Source organism: Crassostrea angulata, chromosome 9 (genome assembly GCF_025612915.1).
Source record: "Crassostrea angulata isolate pt1a10 chromosome 9, ASM2561291v2, whole genome shotgun sequence".
In the NCBI taxonomy this organism is placed as follows: Eukaryota; Metazoa; Mollusca; class Bivalvia; order Ostreida; family Ostreidae; genus Magallana; species Magallana angulata.
In genome coordinates, this window is record NC_069119.1 from 26,774,323 (window position 1) to 26,800,927 (window position 26,605).

The following is a 26,605-nucleotide window of genomic DNA, read 5'->3' on the forward strand; positions in this document are numbered from 1 at the left end:
TTGCAAATAGCTGATGCTAAACAATAAATAACAATTGAATAACTTACCTAATTATCTTAAATGTATAGATATTAATGAATGAATGGTGACATTGTAACAAATCAGTAGGAAGTTTAAAAGGTATAGTGTATGTGGTTTCATTGATATTCATGGGCATAAATTTTCATGGATCGGAATTCACTTGGAGAAGGCTTACATAGGCATAGCCTGCTGCCTAATCCATTTATGTAAATGTATATTTGCATAAGAAAATATGTTCAAATCAAATCAAATCAAATCAAATTATGGTTACAGTGATCATGCATGCTTGTAACAAATGTATACATTTTACGGATTTGTACGAAAGATTCACGAAAATTGGTGCTCATTGAATAATGATGAACCACAGAATTTCAATATTAATTTATGGTAATAATTAATAAAAAATATTTCTTTTCAGAATATACTAGGATTATTGATTTTGATATACATCAAATGTTTCAATTGGTTATTTTGTTTTTTAATTTCAGTCTTTAATTGTCTTTATTTATTTATTTTATCTTTATTTTGCTTGTTAGGTACATTATGTTGTGATATTAATGTTTGAAAATGTTTTAATGCAATTTAATTAAATTTCCTTACTTATAAGATTACGTAAAAAAATTAATAACAGTTAACTGTACAAATATATGTATTTTTAATAAACTTTTTAATGTAAATGCTCATACATTAGATAACTACTTGAAGCTTATGCCAAAACTATACATTTGTATAATAAATTTTTCCTCCTTTACATGTGCATATATTAGCTATATATCAAGGAAAACATCATTAAATTGTTGAAAAAAAATCTTTAACATTACCTCATGTCTGATTCAGAAGAGATTTAGGGTTGATTTTAAAACATATTAGTGTCCCTTTTTTTTTGGGGGGGGGGGGGGGGGCATTGCAGACTGACCTTGCAGTTTGAAGAATTATAGATTTAAAACAACACTGAGTATACTTGGAACTTATGTAGATTTTTTAATTGTGTAAATAAATTTATAAGACGGGCAAGAAATTTATTAAGTTGGATTGAAATCTTATTCATAACATGTCAAAAATTTGGATGATATACATTTGAAAATTATTACGATATAAATACAAACAAATTGTAAATGTAAAGAAGCTTTGAAATTTTTTTTTTAACAATTTGTGTATAAGGTTTATTTTCCAAACCAGTCTTATTTTTGAAATAAAATTCTTTTGAAACGGTTTTCCACTTGGAACTTAGCCTGCATGTTTTTACCGCATTAGCTTTTCTTACCCATGATTTTAAAAACTTTATTTATTCATGGGTGCTATGAGCTTGTGGTCGAAATGGGCCTAGCCTTCAAAATGGTGATTTTCTATAAAATTGCATGGTAAAAAAGCAAAATTTACATTTCCTTTTTGGCTTATGAGTGTATAGAGATCTTCAATTCCTTATTTTTGACTAAAATATCAATTCATGAGTCAGAAATCTTTTTTTTCCAGGTGGAAGCTCTGAACAGCCGAAAAGTCAGTCTTCCCGAAATCCAGGTGCAGGCTCCGACTGGATGGAGAATTGAAGATAGCGCGGCAGGAAAAATCTTCGTCAGCTGCGCGACAAATGAAAAGGTTTCGAGAGATTTGGCCTTATTTATTTGTGTGTTTGAAAGGACACTATATTTGTGGCTGTTATAATCTAGTTTTAAAACCTTAGAGTTGCGTGGCTTCTTTAGTCTCATGCTTATCTAATACGCAAACAAGGATATTAACATACCGGTAGGTAGTTTTTTAAAGATTTTTTTAAAAAATTATTAGTATCAATATGTGGTTGAATTCAATTTTTTCAGAAGGACCCAAGATACGCAGTAAATTGAAAACTAGTTTTTTTTTTAAACCATATTATGATACCCAAAAAAATTAGAATAATAAATATAATAAAACATAATTTCATAATTATATACATGTACAAATGCATAATATAGAAGAACTTCAGTGTAATACGTCAACCCTACTATACTCTACATGCAATAAATAAATATTTTTTTTTTATGAGATAAACATAAGTGGATTTTATACAATTCACGCATATATACAGACATATTTATAACCCAGGTTGAGACCTGTACCATCATTCTCTCTTCTTCCTGTTTTTCGCACTTCAGTATGCTTCCCCTTTATGATGCACACTGTCATACAATATATAAATATACACAATAGCATCTTGCTACCATTATATTATACAATATATAAATCATTTTTTTTAAAATATATTTTTTCTTTTTTCTGTTTTTCTCTTGTATATTTTTTTTTCATGCAAATCATCTGTCCTTATACATGTATATATTGTAAATCAGAATGCATGTATCAACATTTATAAATAGCAGGAAAATTACATGTATTTATACTTATATACATGTAGTACTTAAATTCCAAGTGAGGTTACAAATCAATTTGAAAATAATGAAGTTTGCGCATTTTCGAGGTAAATTCTTTTTAATTATGAACTACATGCAATTAATGAAAAACTAAATAATTATTCTAAAAAAGTCATGGATTTTAAACCGATGACTTAAATCATTTTAGATAAAACCAATTATACATATGTTTATATAAACTTAATGATTATTCAAGCAACAATCAAGTGCAGAATTTTTCTATATTAACTAAATTGATTCTGCATAAAGAATGATTCTTCACCGGAGAATGATTTGGTGTAGGTGCACAGAGTGAATTTGCATTTGAATGTCAGTCAGTATTTTATTCATTTCATTACAAACTGTATCCAAGGTTACTTTTGCCTCCATCTTATTTTGGCCTTCGCAGTCACCTTTTTGCGATGGTTTCGTCCTTTTTATTAGTCACCCCACAATGTTGTGTTTGAAGAAATATAACTTATCCTTTTAGCTCTACCTTGTTCTTAATTCATCCACTTACTATTAAGTCAAATAGGGCCAAAATAGAAATGGGGTTAAATGTTTCCTTGCAGACGGTAAGGCCAAAAAAATGTACCGTTTCTCAGATAAAAATTACAAGAAATTGATGATATGAGAGATCTGTAATTGTCCATCCAACTGTTGAATTTTAGAGCTATAACTGTCCATAGATAGACAATTAACTATCTCTTGAACAAGCACCATTTTGATGGTGATGTGACCTTGACCTTTGTCAGTGACCTCAGATCTGGGTCATGAATCATTTTCTGTCCACAACTTTTACAACAAGAAATAGTTACTGCTCATACTTGCCATTCGGGTTGCCTCTGAACAGAAGATGAGTCATGACCCAGACCTGAGGTCACTGACAAAGGTCAAGGTCACATCACCATCAAAATAACGCTTGTTCTAAGAGGTTTTTTAGTCTATTCATGAACGGTTATCTAATAGTTTTAACCTTAAAAATAAAAAATTGAGTTATTCCCATTTTCAGTTTGGCAATTATATAAATGAATGTGATAGCTTGCTTTTCATTTGATGCTGTTGTGCCTGAGAAACTAAACCATTGTTTTGGCCTACCAGTAATTCAATCATGTTTTTTTTTTAGTTTTGTTGTTCTCATAGAGAATGGTCTTGTGCTTGACATCATGTAGATCATAGTTGTTTTTAAACTTCAGACCCTCCCTGACTCTGGGGCTGTAAAACCTTGAGGCTTTTTTTTTCTAGTCTCACTTTGCTAAAAGGAATATATATAGTGGAAAAGTGAGACTGAGTTCAAAACTAAGCTAACCAAAGTTTTAGGGCCCCAGAGAGTCTGTTGTCGGTATAATCACGTCTTCTCTACTTTCTGCATGCTTCGTAGTGGGCCTCAAAGGTGAATGAGGATGGACAGCGGTATTACTTTCGCATCGACGGCGACGAGTCCGCCTGGGAATTGCCAAAGGTGTGTGCACGCCCAGCCCCAGCTATTATAGTCTTAGCTAGCATGTTCATACTCCGCCCTAGATGCACTTGTTTATATATTTGTATCTACAAACATCTGTTATCTGTTTCTTAGTCCATATTGGATGCATGTTTACAAAAGAAATTATGGGAAAAATAATAAGTTTGATGACCTTTTGTACTCCCAAAGATAATGTACTTTATCAAGATTTTCACTGCGAGTGTGGTTTGAGCCATGTATTACATGTACGTGAAAAATTATCTTAGGTCTAGTTGGAAATCTCAAGCATTAAGGAGGGTGTGTGTGCAATGGAGGGGGTTGGGGGTGGGGGTTGTTGTTAAGTCTTGTAGAAGGCAGTTGTATAAGCTAGGTTAGTGTTTTTCTTCCATAGCCCATAAAAAGAAAAGGTTTCTTGTGACCTGTAGACTCCATTTTTGGCTCATCAATTATATATACAAACTTCCTTGTGTGCATGCCATAATTTTATATTTGTACTCACAAATCACAAGCATGGTAGAAATTCTTAGCACAACTGCACACTTGTCATACGGTAGATGGATATATACTTTCAAATTTATATGTCTCAACTTGAAAAAACCATTTGGCTGTGCTGATAAGGTTCAAGGTTTTATTAATTATGTCAATAAAATTGTTAAAAAAAAAAAAAAAAAAGGTGGTTCAAACTTAACAAAAACAAAATGTTATAGAGGGGAGGGATTGTCTTTGGTCAGTACCTTGACCCCAATTATCCCCCCTTGCTCTATTAAGTCCCTGTTATGGTCTAGACCATGCTTTTTTCAAGTCAGTCTTGTCAATGAAACTAGGATAATCGTCCTGTGCACCAATTGTACTAATGTAAATGACTTGACAAAGTATGTGTTGTCACACAGAAAAAGGGGATATGACCTAATTTATTATAGTTTTCGAGATCTCTAGAGAGGAGGCTTTGCACGTGTTGTTATTACAGTATGAACACTGGCTTTATATCCCTGTTATGCACATGTATTGTCAGTGTTACCTGTCAAGATGACCGAAACAGTGGGGACTATGCATCTTCCTCTTCATCTTCTTTAAAACTTGATCATTTTTGACATATTTTGTAAAATCAATTTTTTAAATTTTTTTTTAATTTTACTTTCTTTTTTTTTTTTGGGGGGGGGGGGGGGTTAAGGAAAATGTGCTTAATGCATTCATGTTTGAAGTACTCATACTGTGACTAACAAAAAATCTAAGTGTGTTTTTATTTGTAAACATGACAAATTCTAGTTCAATGACAAATAACTGACATGGCCTCTTTTTTCCTAGTAAAAGGAAGAAAATAAAATTTGAACACATAAACAAACAATAATTTAAAATGATGACCATTTTATTGGTCCCCTTTACCATGCAGTGTGTACTACATACTCTAGGTACAGATATTCAAGAATATACATGTGTACATTTCGTACATCAGATTGTGATCATATTTCATGGCTGTTAATACATGTAAATATTGAAAGTTTGAACTGGAGAAAAAAATTATTTAAAGTTATTTAAAAAAAAACAAAACAAAATCAGATTTTTCAGTTGCCCTCAAAAAAACAGTTCACACCTGTATTTTGTAGATAGCCATTATTAATCATTTTTCTTATCAAATGGGTGACAGATTTTTTTTCTCTGAGAAATTCACATTATACATACAGTAAGAAATTTCACAAGCTTGCGTGTAATTTAAAAGTATAAGCTCATGAAAAGCTAACCTAATCAATGCAAAATTAACTGCATTGAGTGTGTGATTTTCTTAATTAAGTTGTAAAAGAAGGACCATTAATTCTTGCAGTAACCACTAAAAACTATGTAAAGTACAGGACTTTATTCATGCATAGAAATCATTTAGCTGTTAAGACAACTATTATTGGACTATAAAGAGCTTGTACCTTACCAGTATAAACTGCATGGGACATACATGCATTGACAATCATTTTGTCATTTATTTTCTAGCTATTTTTAGATATGTCCACATGGGCCAAGAAATCTTAAATTTCAGACCCACATAAAGATCTGTGGAATAGAATAGAAGATAATTATCTTCTTTGTGATATTTATTTATTTCACTGGTGTATTTACCAAAAGTTATTTTATTCTTCAATTTTTAGTTCAGATTATTTTGTTGTTGTTTTGTTTTTTGGGGTTTTTTGGTTCTAACTTTGGGTTTTTTGGGGGTTTTTTTTCCTGGGGGAGGGGGGGGGGGGGGTAATTTAATTAGCAGGTAATAGGGGGGGGGGGCATATGAAAATAGAAGGATAAATGGCAAAATCAGCACATCACCTTTCAAACCCCTTCCCTACCCCTTGCATTCTTAACTGGCCCCATGGGCAGAAAATTTGCATGGAGTTACATTTTTAGGTTGGGGAGAGGGTTTGGTTAAAAGTATGGGACTTTCTATCTTACATGCAAAGGGATATGTGTACCCATGCATGTTTGAAAAAGGGTGGGGGGGAGAGGGTAGGCTAATTCTACCAGGCAATAACTGTGAACGTTGTAGGCAAGTTAGGTGATTCATATTGACAATACTTAACCAAAAGGATAATTTAAGGTTAACTTTGTAGTGAAATCATCCAATTGCTACAGCATAATTTGAACCTAATTCCGGTCTAACCGCTGTGTGAAATGCTTTTTTGTGCATAGCTAGTGCAGAATTCTGTATGTATCGCCAACTGGTGTGGTTGGTGCCATGGCTTTCACAAGACAAGGGTGCATGAGGGTAAATTGCTCCCCCCTACTGCAACTCCCTTTTCATTGTAGAGTATTGGGATAGGGTATAATGTTTATACATAAGTAAGTATAAGCTAGATGCTTCTACATGTAAAATTCTAAGTATGTATTTTGAAAGTTGTTAACCAATACATTATAAACATGAATTGTATCATGTATTAATGGGAAAAGATCAATTTTTAATTTGATTGAAATTTATTCAACATAACAGAGAAATTAATGTGATTAAGTTTACATGTTAATAAGATTTAATTTAAAACAAGAAAATTATGACTTTAAATCTTTATCATTGTCAATTATACATCCACAGTATGTGTACTTGAATAATTCTAAATTTTAATGGAATTTACTTGAATTTGCTATGATTACATTATATTTTCATTGAAAGTCAGTGAAATGAAAAATTTCCAAAATTGAGACCAGTGATATCTTTATCCTCAAGCACCTAATAACTGCTAATTTAAAAATTTAGAAAATCTTAGATTATTAGATAGTTAACGTTATTTTTGATTTTTCTGGATTGACTTATTAACTAACTTATGGAATGTGGGGGTTTTTTTTTTTGCCTTTACTCACTCTGTTGATTTGCAGGTTGATGAAAACGACGAGTCCAAAGCGTCACCCCCCTTGGATCCCCCTCCCACGCGGTCTCCCAATAGATCCCCCAGGATGGGGCGCTCGGTAAAAGCCAGATCCATGGTCATTGGAAAGCAAATTAATTTTCAGTCTTACATGCCGACCATCCCCTCACAAATTCCAAAGTCACAAACTCTTCCGGCCAATATGTCTACTCCCATTATTACGGTACGTTGTCACAACAACCACGACTTGCCAAAAAAAAACGCAGTGTTTAATTTTATTGTTTCCCATTTACTCGGGATGTATTTATATTTATTTATTACCTCGCTTTTATATTGAGTCTGATTTATTAAGTGGGATTTATTTACTTTCATTTTCCCCCATATATATATTTTGACATTATGTGTCTCTACTTTCTTTTTTCAGCTTTAAGTATTATAGATATGTATATGCTTGCAAGTTTCCTCATGCAACTAAATGAAGTTGATTGAAGTGATTTTGAATTCATATGCAAGTTCCTCAATATCTAAATTACAATTAAAACATTTGCAACCCATACTGGTAATCTGCTTTAGCATGCAAATCTCAATATAAAATTCTAGTAATGAAATAAGTCTAGACCAATAGCATCATTGAACATCATGTTTGGAAGTTATACTGGTATATACTGGCAACATTATTTGAATAATTAACATCTAAATTTAAGACTTTATTCAGAATACACTCCTCTCTCTATTTACAAGCAGTCTCTCTCTCTCTCTCTCTCTCTCTCAATCAAAGAAGATGCATGATCAAATCTTTGTGTGACATGACATGATGTGACATAAATTTGATTAAAATTTGATTTAATGTTGTTTCTATGGCAGTTTAAAATTTTCTTTGAGTAGACCTGAGAAATTTCCTATTCTCCTATAAACTGTCCTTATTGATACATTGATATTGATAAGTACTTTTTTTTTTTAAATTGCTTAAATGCGTAGTATAGGTCTATTTTGAATTGCTTATCAGCTATTATATATGATTATTATACTTTCATGTTAAATACTGAAATCTGATTGGTTTAGACGCAGTTCATAATCTGTTCTATTACCCTCAGGGTTAGCAACACACTAAGCAATGGGTAACACAACGAATTTTTACATGCGCGTAAATTATGCGCGTACGGTTCGCCGTAGAATTCACGTCATTTCTATATATTTACATTTTCAAGTGTCTTTGCCTGTGATAACACTACGTATCGATTTTGTTCTATAAAACCCATAACATCAAATTGGGGCGCCAGCGGGGTTTGCTTATTTATATTTAAATATTTAATCGCACAATGGCTTAAAATTATATAAATATAAGTAATAAGGAATCATTCCTTGAATATTATGAGGTGATAATTTCGGTCGGGGCTTGATCAAATCTATCATAAAGCCCTTCGGGCTTTATTTGATTTGATCACGCCCCTACCGAAATTATCACCTCATAATACTCAAAGAATGATTCCTTATTCCTTATATAAAAGCAATATAAAAAATCCCTAAAATTAAGACTTTCAGTATAATAAAATAAATAGTGCCTATTCGTGAGGATAACAGTTGAAATTGACACCCCTCGAAAACCATTGTCAATCTCCGCTTCGCGTCGGTTGACAGTGGTTTCCTCGGGGTGTCAATTTCAACTGTTACCCTCCCACACAGGCACTATTTATATAAGTGCCTGTTTATGGGAGGGTAACTGTCGAAAAAACCAATGTCAACCGACATGAAGCGGAGGTTAACAGTGGTTTTCTCGGGGTGTCAATTTCAACAGTTACCCTCCCATAAACAGGCACTATTTATTTTATTTTACTGAATGTCTTATTTTTAAAGAAAATTTTGCTGCTTATATATAGAAATGAAGTGAATTCTACGGCAAACCGAATGCGCATAATTTACGAGCATGTTACAATTCGTTGTGTTACCCATTGCCAAGTGTGTTGCTAATGCTGAGGGTAATAGAACGGATTACCAACTGCGTCTAAAGTATATACATGAAAGTATAATAAATTGAATTGCAGCTTTTATTTCTTGTTAGAACTATCATGATCATTAATATGCATAATTATGATACATTGTACATTTTTTTTTTAACTATGGTTTGATGCATTTCATTTATCTAATTTTATCTTTGTGTTGTACTAAATATGATGATGATGATATACATGTAATCTATGGTTCATTAAATATTAATATGGATATAAATTTCATAGAACAAGGCACATTCAAGCAGCTTATAATTATTAAGCCACTGTGTCCTGCTAGCTAATATACAAATCATGGCAGCTTATCAAGACATAAAGCATTGATAATTTATAAATATGAATTTAAAAAAAAATTTAAAAGCTTGGAATTTTAGAGAAAAGTCAAATTGATATAAATAAATGATTTTTTTATGATATGTATTTTTATTAAATATTGAATAACAGTTACTACAACTTGTGCAAATAATAATGTACCATCCTGACAATTTTGATTTATATAGTACATGTATAAGTTATATATAATGCATTATATACCGCGGGTATATAATATTAGCTTTGATAAAAGAGTTCTGCATGCATGGACTTAAATGTTTTTTCTTGCTGTTAACATGCTAATTTTTTTTACTTTAAAATTTGTAGGAAAGTACTTCAAACGACCAAAGAAGTGCAACTCTGGCTCCACATATTCAGGTTAATATTCTAACAATATTATAAAAATTGCCAACAACGCATTCAAACAAAAAAATTTTAAAAGTAAAAAATGGGACTTAATTAATTCAACTGATATTATGGATGATTTGTGAAATCTCTGGTCCAGGTTTTGAGTTTTGATGATTGATTGTTAATTAGAACCATTTTAACAAAACCTTGGACTTTCAGTAGGACGTAGCTATCTATTTTTTGTGTCAAAACAAATAAAAATGACTGTTTCAAACGAAATATACACCAATTGTGTAGTCTTAGCTTCAAAGCCAGAGAAATCTTGTTGATTTCAAAAAGCCATGGCTGAGTGGCCAGCAATGAAATAGACAGGTCTACATCAGATTGCTGTTTAAAATTGACACAACTACCCAAAGTCCAAGCTCTTGTTAAAATGGTTCTATCATGATAATTTACAAGATTTAAATCAAATTGATTGAATTGAGTTTCAAAACTTTTGATAATTGCATGTCACTATATTTTTATGATATTGATGAAATCAAGATTTTTAATTAAACATGGATCAAGAGAGGATTTTATTCAGAAACTGAATAAACCTTATCTTATTTTTGTTTCATCAGGAAGGTCTGTCTGCAACCATGAAAGTTGCCAAGGTCATGGAGGCAGGGAAACCCAAAAAGTAAGGATGAACTTTGACCTTTGACCTTATACATGTATACTATAAAACATGCTTATAATGAAGTGCAAGGGAAGGTCGATTTTGATTTGTTACAAGCGTAATTTGTTATATCCACCAAGTTTACAGCATGGACTAAAGTTACAGAGATTGAAAATTATTTTGCTGTAAGCGTTTATTCATTATAAGCGTGTTTGCTATAACAGTGTTTCACTGTATAGGATGGTTATGGCTCTTTCATATCATAGCACATAAAAAATTATTATTTAACAATTGATTTTTAAATTCATATCCATGCAAGGAATAATTTAAAAAAACCTATTTCACTGTACATACTGTGGTTTCATCAATATTCATTGAATACCAATTGTCGTGGATTTTGTTGTTAAGTTTATCCATGAAATTAAATGTTCATCGAAGTGCAATTTCTTCTATTTATATGTATTGAAATGATCATTGGCCACGAATTTACGAATCCTTGAAACAGTGATTTTCACTTTATCCATGAAAATTGATACCCTTGAATATTAATGAAATCACAGTATGTGTTCTTAAAGTGCAATAAAATGTTTGCTTTACATGAATCAGATAAATCAATTGATCAATTATAAGGGTGTACGCGCAGGAATCATGAAGGATGCATGAGTTATCACTGTTTTGTCCATTTTCTCTTCAAACATATGGGCTGCAAATCAGTTCTTGATATTTTGGTGTAGTTTTTAGTTGAAATATGTACATATCTGTAAGGATATTTTTATATTTTTAGTTGAAAGTACTATATTAAGAATTTGTTGGATAAACAATGTTTATAAAATAACAATTTGTGCCAGGGGCAGTCAGTACAATGTCATGTATAATATTTTTTTTTTGCTACATCATAAACAAACTAAGATGTAGTGTGACTCTAATACTTTATTCATCCTAAGTATGTTCAATGCTCAATGTATATGCATTCATGTATTATAATATAGGCTTGGCAATTTTCAGGAAAAACTACAACCAAAACTACGTAAAGCTGGCCGGGTCAAATATCGTGTTTTACAAAGATCTGAGGGCGTCCAAAAGTCAGCCGGGATCACCCAATGGGAGGCCAGAGTTCATTGTACCATTGCATGGGGCGTCTGTGGAACGACATGGCAAAGAAAAAACCAAACGGAATATTAAGGTACATTGACCTAATGATAAGAAAGATAACTCTCAGCAGGTTGAATTACTTTTGTTTCTTTCCAAAATCAGCAAGGCCTAAAGTCTTTTTCTGGCCGATTTTAATCCTGAAGGTATTCCAGAATAGACTATCTGACTCTCTCTCTCTCTCTCTCTCTCTCTCTCTCTCTCTCTCTCTCTCTCTCTCTCTTGTTGAAGGCACATTCTTGACCCATGTTCTGAGAAAATGTTTATCCAAGTGCAAAAGACCTTCAGGTGCACAATGTTTAGATTAAAATACTGAAATGTACTTGACACAATGTTTACACCTATAATGTGATGTTGCTCTAATGCATGCTTCTACCACTGTCTACCAGTGTTTGACTTTAGATTACGTTTGTTTGTAGCTGTCGACCAACCAGGGAGACCAGTATGTACTACAGTATGAGGACGAGATCATGCTACAGAACTGGGTGCTACAGATTGATAAAACCATCAGAAGTCTGGTGAGTTATTCCCCTTGTAAGATAAAACCATCAGAAGTCTGGTGAGTTATTCCCCTTGTAAGAAAGAATCATCAGAGGTCTGTTGAGTTATTCCCCTTGTAAGATAAACCATAAGAAGTTGGTTGGCAGTTCCCCCTTGATAGATAAAACTGTAAGAAGCTTGGTGAGTTATTCCCCGTAGTTGGCTAAACTAAATAGTTAGGAGTCAGCTGAGTTGTACCCCTTGTAATTATGCAATAAAAATGGAAGTCTTACGTAAGCTGTTTTCTTTGATAAGATGAAATTATTGATTGTAATAATCAGCTTTTCCATCTTCTATATACATGTATATAAACACACTCCTATGATATAACAATTGTTTATGGTAGATAAAATATCATTGAATATAATGGCAACATGTTTGTGTTTATTTTACAGGGAGGTAACCCTGAGCCACCTTCCCCCTCTGCCCTCACACTGGAACCACCCTCAGAGAAACCCATAAAAAAAAAACCTTCATTCAAAAGTAAGTGTATATAGCTTATTAGGGAATTTAGATTATTACCCCGATGTTTTATACATTGCTGCAGTGAAGAAGTTTTGCATTTTTAGTTATAAGTATGTGCAATTTAGTGATTTCCCTTTCCATTCCAACATTTCTCATAGTGTATGTGTATTCTTATATAACTCATATTTCTATGAACATTTATAGAGTATTTATCTTCAACATAAATTGCATTATTCTTATATACATATATTATTATCATCATCATCTTGTATGAAATCTGTATATTTTGACCGTTATAAAATTTTGTATTCTGGATGATCATCATTTCACTCATGTAGATGTATTAGTTGCTGTTACATCCTATGGGTCTGCACTGTAAAAAAAATTGGGGGGGGGGGGGGGGGGGTCAATGAAAAAAATAAACGTGCTCAAACACAGTTTTGCATCATTGAATATCTACTGCTTTAAAATCACCCTATGACAATGAGAACACCTTGAGGGAAAGTAAAACAAGGGCAAAATTTTCCCTGTATACAAACTACAGTAAACCACAGTTACAGAAAACACTCTTATAATGCATTGAAGCTTATAGCAAAATGGTTTTTATTCCCGTGATGACTTTAATTACATGTAAATTTCACAGATATTACAAACTACACTTATTGCCTATCCCTGGCACTTCATTATAAGCGTGCTTTAATTGCTGTACATTTGTTGCAATATTGAATGTAATCATACATGTATACTGCAGTCTGTATTAATCAAAAAGCGCATGTTTACATTAGCAAGCGCTGCAAAGGATTCAGTAGGTAAATGGATTTTGTCATCTTGTATCTTGAATGCTTATTTTCTCCTTTCTTTCAATCGAGCATGAGAATAAATATTTTGAATATGCTTCTAAATTCTTGTCTTTTTGAACTTGTATGATATGTGTCCTTTATTAAGCAGATTTCAATCTGCATTTTCCTGTCATCTTTATGTACTGTAACAGAATTGAGTGATATATGTGATTGAAGTGAAGCTTTGACATGAATTGGGGAAACAAAGCAAACCATAGATTTGGCAGGAAAACAGGATCTTAATTGTAATGGATTAATTTTGATGGCCACTAATAATTTGATCTTGGTTGATAAGAGGGTTAATCCCCCCTTCTATTGCTACATGTATGAAGGGACCAGTGATTATTTATTGCAAAAAAGGGACCAGTGATTGTTTAGAGCTTGCAAGATATTAGATCCTATATATTGTATGTATGCTGAAAGTCGAGCTAATAGATTAATGTTATTTTGAAATTAATTAATGCACAGGCATCAAAGATATTTTTTCAATATTAGATGTATAATTTAAAAAAAAAAAAAAAAAAAAAAAGGCCGTATTCGTATTTCATATATATACTAAGTCATAATTGGTTAACTCTGTGTATATTTGGTTTTTATCTTCCCAAAGGAAAAGTTTTAATTCTAATTCACAAATTTTAAAGAAAAATTTTAATTTTTTCTTAACAGATATGACATATTTAATCTGTATGTTGTGTTTGCACTGAATTTTCAAGGCAAATGAATTTTTTTCAGACTTCACTTTTATCATATTTCTCTTTATTTGCAAAGAGAGATAACCTCTTAAATCATTGTATTACTGTCAAATGACTAACTTGTTAATTCAACAGAACTTTATTTCCATCGGGCAAAGCTTAGGTTTACTCAACATTTCGTCTTTGAACATTATTAAAACACGGATATATTTTTACAGTTGTTATTATAAAACTTGGGTTACTTCAGAGCTTAAAACTTTACAAGAATCTGATATCATGCATTCATTGTGACAAAATATGTAGAAATTATCTTTCTTTTTTTTCATTGTCAGTCATGATAAATCAACTACTGTACAATTAAAAACAACAAAGTTTATACATTTGCTAACAAAATATTTATTTTTTAAATTGGAAGTGCATAAGTATGGCCATATTTAGGCCATTTCGAGTTCAACCTAGTTTATTGATAGACATATTTCTTCTAATGGAAGGAAATGAAATTATTTCAGTTCGAAAAGGAAGCTCCAACGAGGAAGGAAGTTTGGAGAGAGGGAAGTTAAGAACCAAGCTGTTCAACTTTATGAAGTCAAGGCCAACCAAAGAGTCTCTAGAACAAAAGGGCATTATTAAAGGTCATTACTGATAACTATATAAGTATCCATTCCTCTGCTCTTGTATTAAGGTGGCTCACTACACTGTGAAATATTTTCTCAAGTCAGCAGAAAATTACTTGATTATGATAGATATTATAATGGATAAGAAGTTTTTAAGTCTAATAGGCAAAAAAATGTGCTGTTTTGGATGAAAAATTACATTTCAAAAATTTAATTCTGTTATAATGAATAAAAGCTCCAGGTGGATTCGAACTCATGAAGCCCAATATATTAACCACTGAGCTATGACGATATACAACCCAAACGAACGATATACACTGTTTAACAAAACATTTTAATCGCCATCTTGTGACGTAGTGTCTTAAAAAGTATAAGTGTAGGTGTAGTGAGGTACCTCAATTCTGTAGATGAGAAGTTATTAGCTGCAGAATTTATATATGTATAATCTGGGTTACTAAGCTGGCAGTTTATGCCATGTAAATTGCTAAAGTCTAAGCCATTGTTTTTAATCATATGTACTGTAAACCTATTATAATAAGTGTTTACAATATTTGACAGAAATTGCATTTTCAACAAGTTAACAAACATTTGATTTAGCATACATATATTTAAGGTGGTATGGGACACTTCCATGTTGTGACGTATTGTTTATTGAAATAAACAATAAAACCAAGTGTATTTATACAAGTAGTTTCTTTCCCAATATTTTCACCTAACAGCTTAGCGCAGTGGGTTATTACCGGGGATTTTATAATTTTTACCTCTCAAAATATGTTTAAAAGCTGTTTATTTGGTTAAATATTGTAAAATTTAAAAATTCTAAACTGGTAAATGTATTTCGATTATAATGTACTTTAATCCACATTAATTTCGACTGATGTCCCATACCACCTTAATATATATGTGCATCTATACTTTGATTCTAAAAAAATTGATGTACAGTCGCACCTGTTTTAAGCGGCCACTTGTGGGACAATGAAAAACTGGCCGCTTAAGACAGGTGGCCTCTTATTCCAGGTTTCAAATTAATGAAGAAAAAACATCGAGATAAATGTTGATTATCTCCAAATCAACATTTATGTTAATGTACAACCAATGGTTGATAGACTTGAGCTCTTAAAAAATTAATAGTGTTGCAACAATAAAGCTTACTTAAAATTGTCACTTTTATCAAATTTTGTTTACAGATGCTGTTTTTGGAGCTCATTTGAAACAACTGTGTGAGAGAGAAAAGGGGAAAATCCCCAAATTCATTCAAAAATGTGTTGTGGCAATAGAGAAAAAAGGTAAAATTCTGTACAAGTTCATTGTCAAGAAATATATTTTATTTTTGTAAAGTGCAATTTAATTTTTATCCTTGTGTGGAAAGACAATACAATGATTCTTTGATCCAACCCCAACCCCCCTTAAAAAAAAAACAATAAAAAATAATGTGTTTAATGCTTACTATACCTTCATGCAAACAATATTTCACCTAGATAAAAAGAGGTGTGATAAAGTATGCATATCCTTGCAAATTTTTTTTTTATCTAAAGAAAATTTTGATGTAAGTTGTTAACCGTGCAAACGCGTTTATTTTTTCATACATGCAATCAATGTTTCACCTGAAAAAAATATTAATTTAAAAAATGCAGAAAAAATAAAATAGGAAAATGAATTTTTTTGTTTTAAATTTGTTTTGTTTTGGTTTTTTTAAGGGGGGGGGGGGGGGTGAAATGCTGAAATTTACCCTATAGAAAAAAATGGCAATTATATGTTACTGGAGCATGTATTTGAATCTTTTTTGTTTACAGGGCTGGATCATGATGGGATCTACAGAATAAGTGGTAACCTAGCTCAAATCCAAAAACTCAGGTGTCAGGTGGACCAAGGTAAGAAAACTAAGTTGATCTATTCCATGTTAATTTTGTAGTACGTACATGGACAGTGCATTGTTAATGCAATACCCAAACATACAGCCTAATAAGGGGAGCTATCTTGTATTATATATAATAATGTACCAATATATTAAAATTGACATATTTTACAAAAATTTATTTCATACTACATATATATCCATTTAATTCATATTTTGAACACGTGTATAACTATTGTAAAATGTAATGTAATGATAAAATTGATAATGTTTTTTACTTCTTTTTTTTTTTTTTTTTTTAGTATTTTAGTTCTGTGATAAAAATATTTTGATATTTTCACTTTAGGAATGTGAATATTTAATAAATCTTTGGACATGGCTCAAAGCAGTCAAAATATAAAATGTTTTCTGTATGGAGTATATTGAATTTTACAAAACTAAATTTCAATGTTACATGAGAGGATTAGTGGACAACAATGTTACGATAGAATCAACACACAGTTGAATTGTAGAATTTATTTAAGACTTAGTGTTAATTTATTAAGCAACATTTAACTGAAATTGAAATTTTTGGTTTAGGGTTACATATAGAGAAATTAACATGCATGGATATAAGCTACTAGAAATATAAAATGGATGTGTATATACCTGTAATACCTGCATAATGATTGGCCATTAGCTATAGATTGATTTATAGATTGATTGCTTACATGCAATTTTTAACATTTTTCTCAGTGCACGTGTCAGTTTAATTTCATGGATTCTCTGATGAAAGATAAACTTTTAACACAGAAAAATCCATTGTAAAGTTTTCAATAAGAAATTTTTGTTGATTTAATTTTTGCTCTGCAATTGTTTAAGCTGATTTATTGTGCACTTTATCTGATTTTGATACATGAATTTAATTACTCTGAGTAATTTTAATCCCATTAAATAAGACAAAAGTTTTATATAAAATGTTCTTTTAAGTGCATGCATGCATTAAAAAAGGGTTCAAAAACCAGAAGAAACCAGCAATTGTACCCCTTATGTTTTACCTATACTTACATGTACTAATAGATGCCGAACTCAACCTAAACAGTGAAACTCACAAAGGTAAACAAACAGTAACTCTCACCTGACAGGTGTGAATTATCATTACCTGTCTTTCTTTGCTGCTAGTGTACAAGTCTAGAAACGTAACTGTATACAGGGAAATTTTTTGCCCTACGCTTATTTTTGTTTCATTTGCTCTCATCAACTTGAATTGGATTAAATATTCGAAAAGCAAGTTACCTCCCTTTTAACCATATTTCTGTTTGGGAGAAGGACTGCGAACGATAGCATTGTCTAGCCGCCTAACTAAAGGTCATTTTTTGAAAGTTGTCTAATTAAAGATATTTTTTATAATAATGTAAACATTTATGTATATTTTCATTAAATATAAATGATTTGGTCAAACAAAGAGAGATAACTTTGTATTTTGGGTTAAAATAGCTCATTTCATAATAGAAAACGGAAAACAGAAATGTTTTTAATAACATCCTTCCCCCACCACCACCCCCCCCCCCCCCCAATGAATCAAAAATTCCTTTTGAGGGGTTTAAATTATTGTTATTTAGCATATTTTTACCAAAGGGTTTGTTGTTTCACGTGGGGGAACATATGTCTACAGACCGAAATACATTCCAAAAAAAGAATTTTGCTTTGTAAATTTTCGAAAAATAATTAACAGATATGAATTCAAATGAAATTTTACTTTAATATATATTGTAAATATGTTATTATTAAGTTTTTATGCAAATATTGGCCGCTAAATAATATTTTCCTCACTCATAGAGACCGATTTCAATGAATTTTTTAAGACCCCACGTTAGCAAAACTTTTGTTTAAAAATAAATAATTTGATTACAAATTTTATATTTATATAAATTGATTAGGATTTGATTATACTTTTTAGTTGAAAACTTAGTTTTTGAATATCTGACAGAAATTCTGAAATATTTGGATGTAAAATGTAGGCGGGAAACAGGCGTTAGCGTTCGCAGTTCTTTGAAAATGAGATGAAATCTTTAAAAATGTTGATTACTGAGCCAAAATAACAAGAGGCAAAAATACCCTTGTATTCAGTATTATCTTGTAAGGTTTCTTTAAAATTATGTCTACATAACTATTTGAACAGTTATTCAAATAAGTTGTGTTCAAATACAGTATAACTTTGATATCTCAAACTATTATGGGAGCAGAGAAGAATTTGATTTAGATAAATAAAGACCAAGATATTGATGGTTTAAAGCTTAAAGAAACAGTTATTGGGACTTCCAACTAAAATACATTTATTTATGCATAGTTTTCAGGATGTCTGAGATACCAAAGTTCACCTGTATTACTAAGATTATTCTCTTGAAATTGTAAATAAATGAGTGAATGTTAATCTTTGTGAAATATATTTGTACCATATATGCATGGCCTCTGTTTGAATCAAATTTCTAAATACTTGAAGCATGTGAAATCTGCATCTGATTTAATAATCAGCCACGTTAATAATCATCTGATTGACTAATTGAATGAATAGAAATAATTATTTGCTGAACTTCAGACTGTCACAATTTTTAAAAGTTCACTTTATCTAATACTATAACAATAGAATCTAAACATTGAATTTTTATTAGATTAAGGTTCCTCCACATCTTTGGGATAAGTTTCTCAACAAGCACGAACTAGTGTATGCTTTGTAGATTCTTTATTCAAGTATATGTTTCCCTTAAAAATGACAGTTTAAAAAAGTTGCAATATTTTGAAAAAATCATAACTGTTATAAATCCTATGATAGCTTTTTGTGAAAACAGAAGTCCATGCAGGCTAATAGTTTGATGACATATTCACTGGGAAATTAGACACAACATCAGCAATACTAGTACTGAAACGGTTTGACAGTAATTTAAAGTGAAATACTACCATAAGATATTGTATTTCGCCGCAGGATGTGGAGAACCTTAAACCATTTACTGTGGAATCATTTAAATTTGTTAGGGCCAATTTTCGTGGATTGTGACTTTTTTGTTCATTTGTGGGGATGTAATTTCGTGGATGCGTCGGTTACTGTTTCAGTAACAAAGATAACTCTTTCTAATATTGTTTTCGTTGAGGATTTAAATTCATGGGGGAGGGGTACCCTCGAATACCACGAAAATTGAGCCACAACGAATTCTAATGATTCCACAGTAATTGTCAGTGACTAATCTTGAAATTCTTTATATAGGCTTGATTGTAACTTTTACACATAATCTTAGTGATTTTGATGCTAGATTTTAGCAGTTAAACCCATTTAATTTCTATTGATGATAGTTAAACGTACAAAATGCATTTGTTTTGAAAGTAATGTACTGTATGTAACATGTCACATGCTTTACTTAAAAGTGTCAGTGTAAAACTCTTCCAGACTGAATGAAAAACTTTTGTTAAACAAAAAAGCATGACTTAAAGTTTTTAGTCTATTATTAATATTATCAAGATGTCTTACACATGTTAACAAAGTTGGTAAAAGTGTACCTGGAATTAATTCAGTGCAATAATCAAAAGTCAATTTCTCTCTCTTTCTCTCTCTCTTTTTCTCTCTTTCTCTCGATCGATCGATCGATCGATTGATTGATCGATCGATCGATAGTCCCACACAGAGAGATGGGTAACAGGAAGTTCAGAAAATCAATTGCCTTATGGTTTACTCTTTCACCTTCTTACATGTATGAACACCGTATAATTAAAAAAAAATTTAATCCATGATTTAATAAAGGAAAGATCATAGTATCTATCTTCATAAAGAATGACATAATGATATTATAAATTGACGCTGTAGCTGAAGTAGGTAGATTTGGGCATTCATCGTTACACATTCTTTGATCGATTTTTTGTAGACCATTACAACTTGGAGGACGAATGCTGGGACGTTCATGTCTTGTCTGGTTCCCTTAAACTGTTCTTCCGGGAGCTCAAGGAACCTCTGTTTACATTTAATTTGTTCGACAGATTCATTCCTGCCTTAAGTGAGTTTTGTTTTCTTGTAAACAGCAATACCACAAATTTCATGTTGATCGAGTTCTCATAAAAATGTACTTTTTAGCTCACCTGAGCCAAAGGCTCAAGTGAGCTTTTCTGATCACAATTTGTCCGTTGTCTGTCGTCATTGTCGTTGTCGTAGTCATCGTCGTCGTTGTAAACTTTTTACATTTTCATCTTCTTCTCAAGAACCACTGGGCAGATTTCAACCAAATTTGGCACAAAGCACCTCTAGGTGAAGGGGATTCAAGTTTGTTCAAATGAAGGGCCACGCCCTTTTTAAAGGGGAGATAATTGAGAATTATTGAAAATTTGTTGGTATTTTTCAAAAATCTTCTTCTCAAAAACTATTCGGCCGGTAAAGCTTAAACTTGTGTGGAGGCATCATCAGGTAGTGTAGATTCAAGTTTGTTCGAATCATGGTCCCCGGGGGTAGGGTGGGGCCACAATTGGGGGATCAAGTTTTACATAGGAATATATAGAGAAAATCTTTAAAAATTTTCTTTTCAAAAACTATTTGGCCAGTAAAGCTCAAATTAAAATGGAAGCATCCTCAGGAAGTGTTGATTCAAGTTTGTTCAAATCATGGTCCCCGGGGGTAGGGTGAGGCCACAATTGGGGGATCAAGTTTTACAATCTTTAAAAATATTCTGGGAAAGTTTTCGGTCCAAAACTCAGTACTTAATGTGAAAGCACAGGTTATGAGATTAAAGGTAGATTTAAGTTTGATGAAACCATGATTCCCTAGAGAACAGTGGGGCCACGAAATGGGGAGGGGGGTTATAGGAATAGAGAAAAATCTTCTAACAGGTACAGCAACAAAAGGGGCTTGGTATTTACCAAAAAATAAGAAGTGGATAAAAATTGGCAGATTTTCAATTTTTTTTAGCAAGATCTACTGTACTCAGTTGTCAAGATATTTTGCTAATTTGATCAGAATTAAGGCAATTGTTGCTCAGGTGAGCGATGTGGCCCCTGGGCCTCTTGTTTTTAAACGTCTTTTTAATTTCATGCCACTTTCTATAATTTCACGATTTGCCTGGTACATTTCACGGTGATTATAATGGATGATCATTATTTTTGTTTAAGTCATATAATTATAGCGACGTTTTTTTAGCAGATAAATCAGGTTAATTAGGTAACTGTCTTAACCCCTTTATAAATAAGAATCTATGATTCTTTTAAAGGCCATGGTTTCCAGTTGATATATATTTATAGTAAAAAATTTACTTTTATTCTGTTGTAGGTAAAGAAAAAAATAGTGACCGTTTAAAAGCAGCGAGAGAGTTGATCAAGACATTACCAAATTATAACTACGAAACGTTAAAATTTCTTCTGGCGCATCTGTGCAAGTAAGTGAATTAACTATATATTGAATGAAGCATGTGGACTCATACGCAGCTGTATTCATTTAGTCCTATCGGCAAGATCAAGATATAAAAATTGAGTTATTACATGTACCCATTTACAAATCTTGCAATAGAATTAAATTTAGATAAAAGGGTGTCAAGGAATTGCAGTGAGCAATTCACTAAAGTTGTGGAACTTGTTTATCAATTGTTGTGATATAAACGAAATCCACTCAGTTTGCAAAAGGAGGTAAATATAACCTAAAGATGGTCACCGTCCACCCATCCATCCCTCTTTTAAAGTTGTTATCTTCTGCAAGATGTGTTTCTTGCGATTTGATACAGACATTTTATAACATTTCTCGTGCTTTATAAGGAATCTATGATAATCAAGAGATTACTATTTAGTGGCTTAAAGTTGACATATTCTAATTTACAGGGTCATAGACCACAGTAAAGAGAACAGGATGCAGGTCCATAATGTGGCCATTGTTTTCGGCCCGACCTTAATCTGGCCCGAAACCGTCACACCGAACCTCGCGGCCAACATGATCTACCAGAGTCGGATAGTGGAGTACTGCCTACTGGAGTATAAAAACATATTTAGGTGAAGATTCGCGAAAAAAAAAATCGCAAACCACTCCGTAATAACGAGTTGTACATGTATTATTCAGCAAAGAAAGAAAAACCAAACTTGAACAATATTGCTGACTCAGCATATATTTTTTTTTTTCCTTCCGTTCCGCTCTTACCTACTGAGTATGGTAAGATCATGAGAGCCAAAAAGAAAGGGATAGAGTGATAGAATTAGATACTATCAGATGAAGATTATTCAAAGGGGTTCAAAGCAAAGTCAGTGGTTATGGTTGGGATGATAATTATTTTTTTTTTTTGGAATATATGTCTGCAAGAATGGGAAGATAGTCCAGAGTGAAAGATTGTAGAAAGATGAAAAAAAAATTTATATGAATTTTTTGGAGTACAAGGAAGTTAGGAACAAAAAATAAAGGCTGCTCAGCATTTGCCAAAATAAAAAACCAATGCTCCACTCTACAAAATACTTTCATGATCTACAAATTTTAACTGTATGTATGTATAGAGTAAAGTCTTATTAGGTTTCTTTGCGTTGATTACTGATAATTTTCAAGTGAAAGAAACCGGAAACGAATCGTAGAAGTTTAGACTTGGAAATTTCAATCAAAACTTGCACAAGCAGATTTTAAGATAGAATTTTTCATTTCTTTTGCTAGCTAGCAGTTTCAGACTTAAAAAGTGGATATATATGAATAGTTAGTTGTAGATTTAATTCATCTATTTTTTTGTTGCACATCTGTTGTGATTTGAATTTTTAAAATCAGTGCTAAAAATGTTTAGAAAATTCAAATTCTGTTGTGTTCAGTATTTTCAAATGCTTGTATTCCATTTAATAGCATTCCAGAACATTGTTATAATTTGTTTGTTGTTGTAGAGGTTTATCAAATTTCTATATCGAGAAGTTATCTATTTGGTGTGTTTAAGATGCTAAATGAAATTATACATTTAATATATATTTGATAGTCCTGAAATATTATTTACAGATGTATAAAATCATGCTGTTAATATTAGATGTTAATTCATTAACTTTTCAGATGTTTATTAATGTTATTAATAACCAGATGAGTTATATTATAGAGGACAACTTCTAACAGTTATGAAGTCAAGGAAACCTAATGTGTACCTTATATATTTGGATAATTTAAAAATGCTGTTAAACAGTTAAAGTATTATTACTTTTTAGCATTGTTGGAAACCCAAAGTCAGTCTGGAATACACTTACTAACAGTGGTCCAACTCATTGAACTTTTCTCGTTCTCATGAATAGTTCATGCTTTCTTCCAATTGGCTCCTTCACACTTTTGTGGAGCAGATCTCACTAATCCTGATAATGAATCCATCAACAAAGGCATGTTTTGATCATTCTTTCAAAAAAAAAAAGAAAAATTTTAGCTTTAATTTCTCATTTGTGAATTAAGAATAATGAATATTTAGTAAAAAAGAAAATTTCATTGAGTTGTTCCACAGTCAATTAGTATATGCGAGACTGATTGGGGGCTTCTGATGATGTATTTTTACTTTTTAGCTGATAAAATACTTTTAACAGGCATTTAAAGTTTTGTTTTCCAAACTTTAAAATAACCACCATCATGTTAGGAAAAACAAGACAAAAACAACTAGTTACAACTAACTGCAATTACTGCTTACCTGTTCTTTAATGTTAATGAAAATTCACAAAATTTGTCTTGATATAGCTATGGTCCTTCTATATATGTATATTCCTGTTTTTAATACTGTTTTTGACATAAGTAACATTTTGATGTTCTAATTTGCAGTTGTAATGGAAATAATGATTACTAGAGTTGTCACTCAAGGCAAGTTTTGAAGCATCCTCATATTGATATAAACATGTTATGTATATTAAATTTAATTATTTTATTAATATATTTTTGATCATGAATGTCATATTCCATTTATCCATTGGTCACAAACATAATGTGTAACCGTTGAATTTTTTGTATTACTCCAAAACAGAAAAAATATTACTTGATTGCATGGTGAAAAGTAAATCATCTTTTAATTCTGAACCCTATTTGACAAAAGAATTCAAGACTTCACAAAAGAAAAAAATGTCAAAACTGTGTTCTTTCTTCTTCTTCTTTTTTTAACAAGATTTTTTGGAAAAAAGCAAAAAATTCATACAAAAATGGAGATGGTATTAAAAGCAAATGGGTATGCTCACAGATTATTGACTTGGAAGGAAGATGGTAGTCTTGAAATTGGGTCCAGTTTTCTCTTTTACAGTTAAATCTATTATAATGCATATGTTTTTCAGTTTATAACAATAATGTAAATTCTTTATTTTATGCAAGTTCTTTGTAATTTCTCAATTCCTCTGTTTTGTAACAAATTGCAAGAACACAAAATCATGCAAACCAAAATGTTGTTGCTACCAGTATTACACATAGTAAACTGGTGCCAGAAAAATAAAAGCGAGATTTTAAAATCTGCGAGGGATTTTTCTTGCGATTTGAATGGAAATTAATTCTTTGCATTTAATTTGGAATTTACAGTATACAATATTTCAAGTCTAATTATAAAGGCATCCTTTTCTTTTTTCGTAAATTTTATTATTTTTGACTTTTTGTGCTCGTTTTTTTGCAACCATAAGATATGTTTTAGTTTGTGTAATGTATAAAGTAGACAGATAGTGCATAATACTGAAATATTCCAGCGTTTTAGCTGAGGAAATCTTTTTTCAATTATGTCTTTTTCTCTGAACATTGAATCAGTCTGCAGTTAAAGTTGTTGGCCATTGGGCAAAATTTATTCAAGATCAAAGGCATGCATTGAAAACAGGACACAAAATAATAGAAACCCGGTTCTCAAAATTTCTCTATATTAAAGTGAGAATTATGGTATTAATGTTGTCTGTGAACAAACCTTTTATCAGTATGGGGGTATTTTATTCTTCTTCAATGGCAGTGAATAATTCCTGTCTGTATTGTGTATATCATAAATCAAATGTCTTTCATTTCTCTTGTACTGTGTTAAACTGTGTTAAAAGCTTACAAAAAAAAGAAGAGATTTTATTTTTTTATCCTTGCGCAGTGTACATACATTCCAAAAGATAACCATGAAAAATTCATTATTTTTTTTGTTTGTTTGATAAATTATAAGATAGCATGTAAATTTTTTGTACATGTGTTTAAGTAACCTCTATTGCTAAACTTGCCCCTTGGTAAACAGTATCATTGATTGTTAAATCTAATGAAGATATATTGTGGGTGTTAAGTGTCAATCCATGCATTTGATGTAGTGAACTTGGTGTGTATGGAATCATGCGTTGATCTAGAAGTGGGCTGAGGTCAGAACAGGGCCGTCTTCTGGAAAAATTAAAACTTAAATTCATTTAGTAAAATTACCAAAAATAGGCCTTGGACCCCCCCCCCCCCCCCCAAAAAAAAATTATCCACGAACCCACTCCCCCCGGGAAAAATTCCTGGATCCGCGCATTAAAATATGTCCTACATTATATCAGAAGATTTTATCGGTCTCTACAGTAGGTGCCTTACCACTGGTTTGTTGGTTATTAGGGTTTGATGTTATGTGTAGAAGGTCAATAATGTAATCTCAGTGAGATTCTTTGAGACTAAAATTGTACTCGCTGTTGTCATTTCAAGACATGTCAATACAAAAATAATAGTCTCGGCAAATCTCTTGAGATAAGGTCATGCGACCACACTATTTTGAAACATTCCACTTGTTAGATTCAGGCCTTACCCATCTGCAGGAGACAATCTGCACTGTGCTTTTCTATTTGTTACATGTAAATACCTGGTCATATCACACCTGGCTACAGCAACACTCAAACATTCCATTATAGTTTAGGATTTTTTTTTTGTCTGTATTTTTTTTCCAGACTTTGACTTTTATATAGTCTTTGTTTATTTGTTTATATGCATGGAAATTGTCACCTTGTTATTATGTAGCATGTTTGAAATGAACCA

At 31.7% G+C, this 26,605-nt stretch overlaps 1 protein-coding gene across 15 annotated transcripts in view; it reads left to right on the plus strand.

Moving 5' to 3' along the window:
- Positions 1–26,605, plus strand: part of LOC128162565 (rho GTPase-activating protein 12-like) — a 49,819-nt gene that overhangs the window by 22,088 nt on the left and 1,126 nt on the right. For 4 of the 15 annotated variants that reach the window (XM_052825802.1, XM_052825801.1, XM_052825806.1 and 1 more), the window contains 18 exons: positions 1,495–1,617; positions 1,836–1,853; positions 3,784–3,864; positions 7,210–7,422; positions 9,845–9,895; positions 10,486–10,544; positions 11,529–11,706; positions 12,092–12,190; positions 12,608–12,695; positions 13,463–13,486; positions 14,718–14,840; positions 16,010–16,108; positions 16,616–16,693; positions 17,737–17,772; positions 20,571–20,699; positions 21,959–22,064; positions 22,501–22,668; positions 24,431–24,469. In XM_052825802.1, coding sequence (XP_052681762.1) covers positions 1,495–1,617; positions 1,836–1,853; positions 3,784–3,864; positions 7,210–7,422; positions 9,845–9,895; positions 10,486–10,544; positions 11,529–11,706; positions 12,092–12,190; positions 12,608–12,695; positions 13,463–13,486; positions 14,718–14,840; positions 16,010–16,108; positions 16,616–16,693; positions 17,737–17,772; positions 20,571–20,699; positions 21,959–22,064; positions 22,501–22,668; positions 24,431–24,455 — 1,698 coding nt within the window. In that variant the 3' untranslated portion in view covers positions 24,456–24,469. Of the gene's footprint in view, positions 1–1,494; positions 1,618–1,835; positions 1,854–3,783; positions 3,865–7,209; positions 7,423–9,844; positions 9,896–10,485; positions 10,545–11,528; positions 11,707–12,091; positions 12,191–12,607; positions 12,696–13,462; positions 13,487–14,717; positions 14,841–16,009; positions 16,109–16,615; positions 16,694–17,736; positions 17,773–20,570; positions 20,700–21,958; positions 22,065–22,500; positions 23,155–23,277; positions 24,470–26,605 lie in introns of those variants that run through there. The other 11 variants (XM_052825803.1, XM_052825807.1, XM_052825808.1 and 8 more) reach the window with 8 other exon arrangements.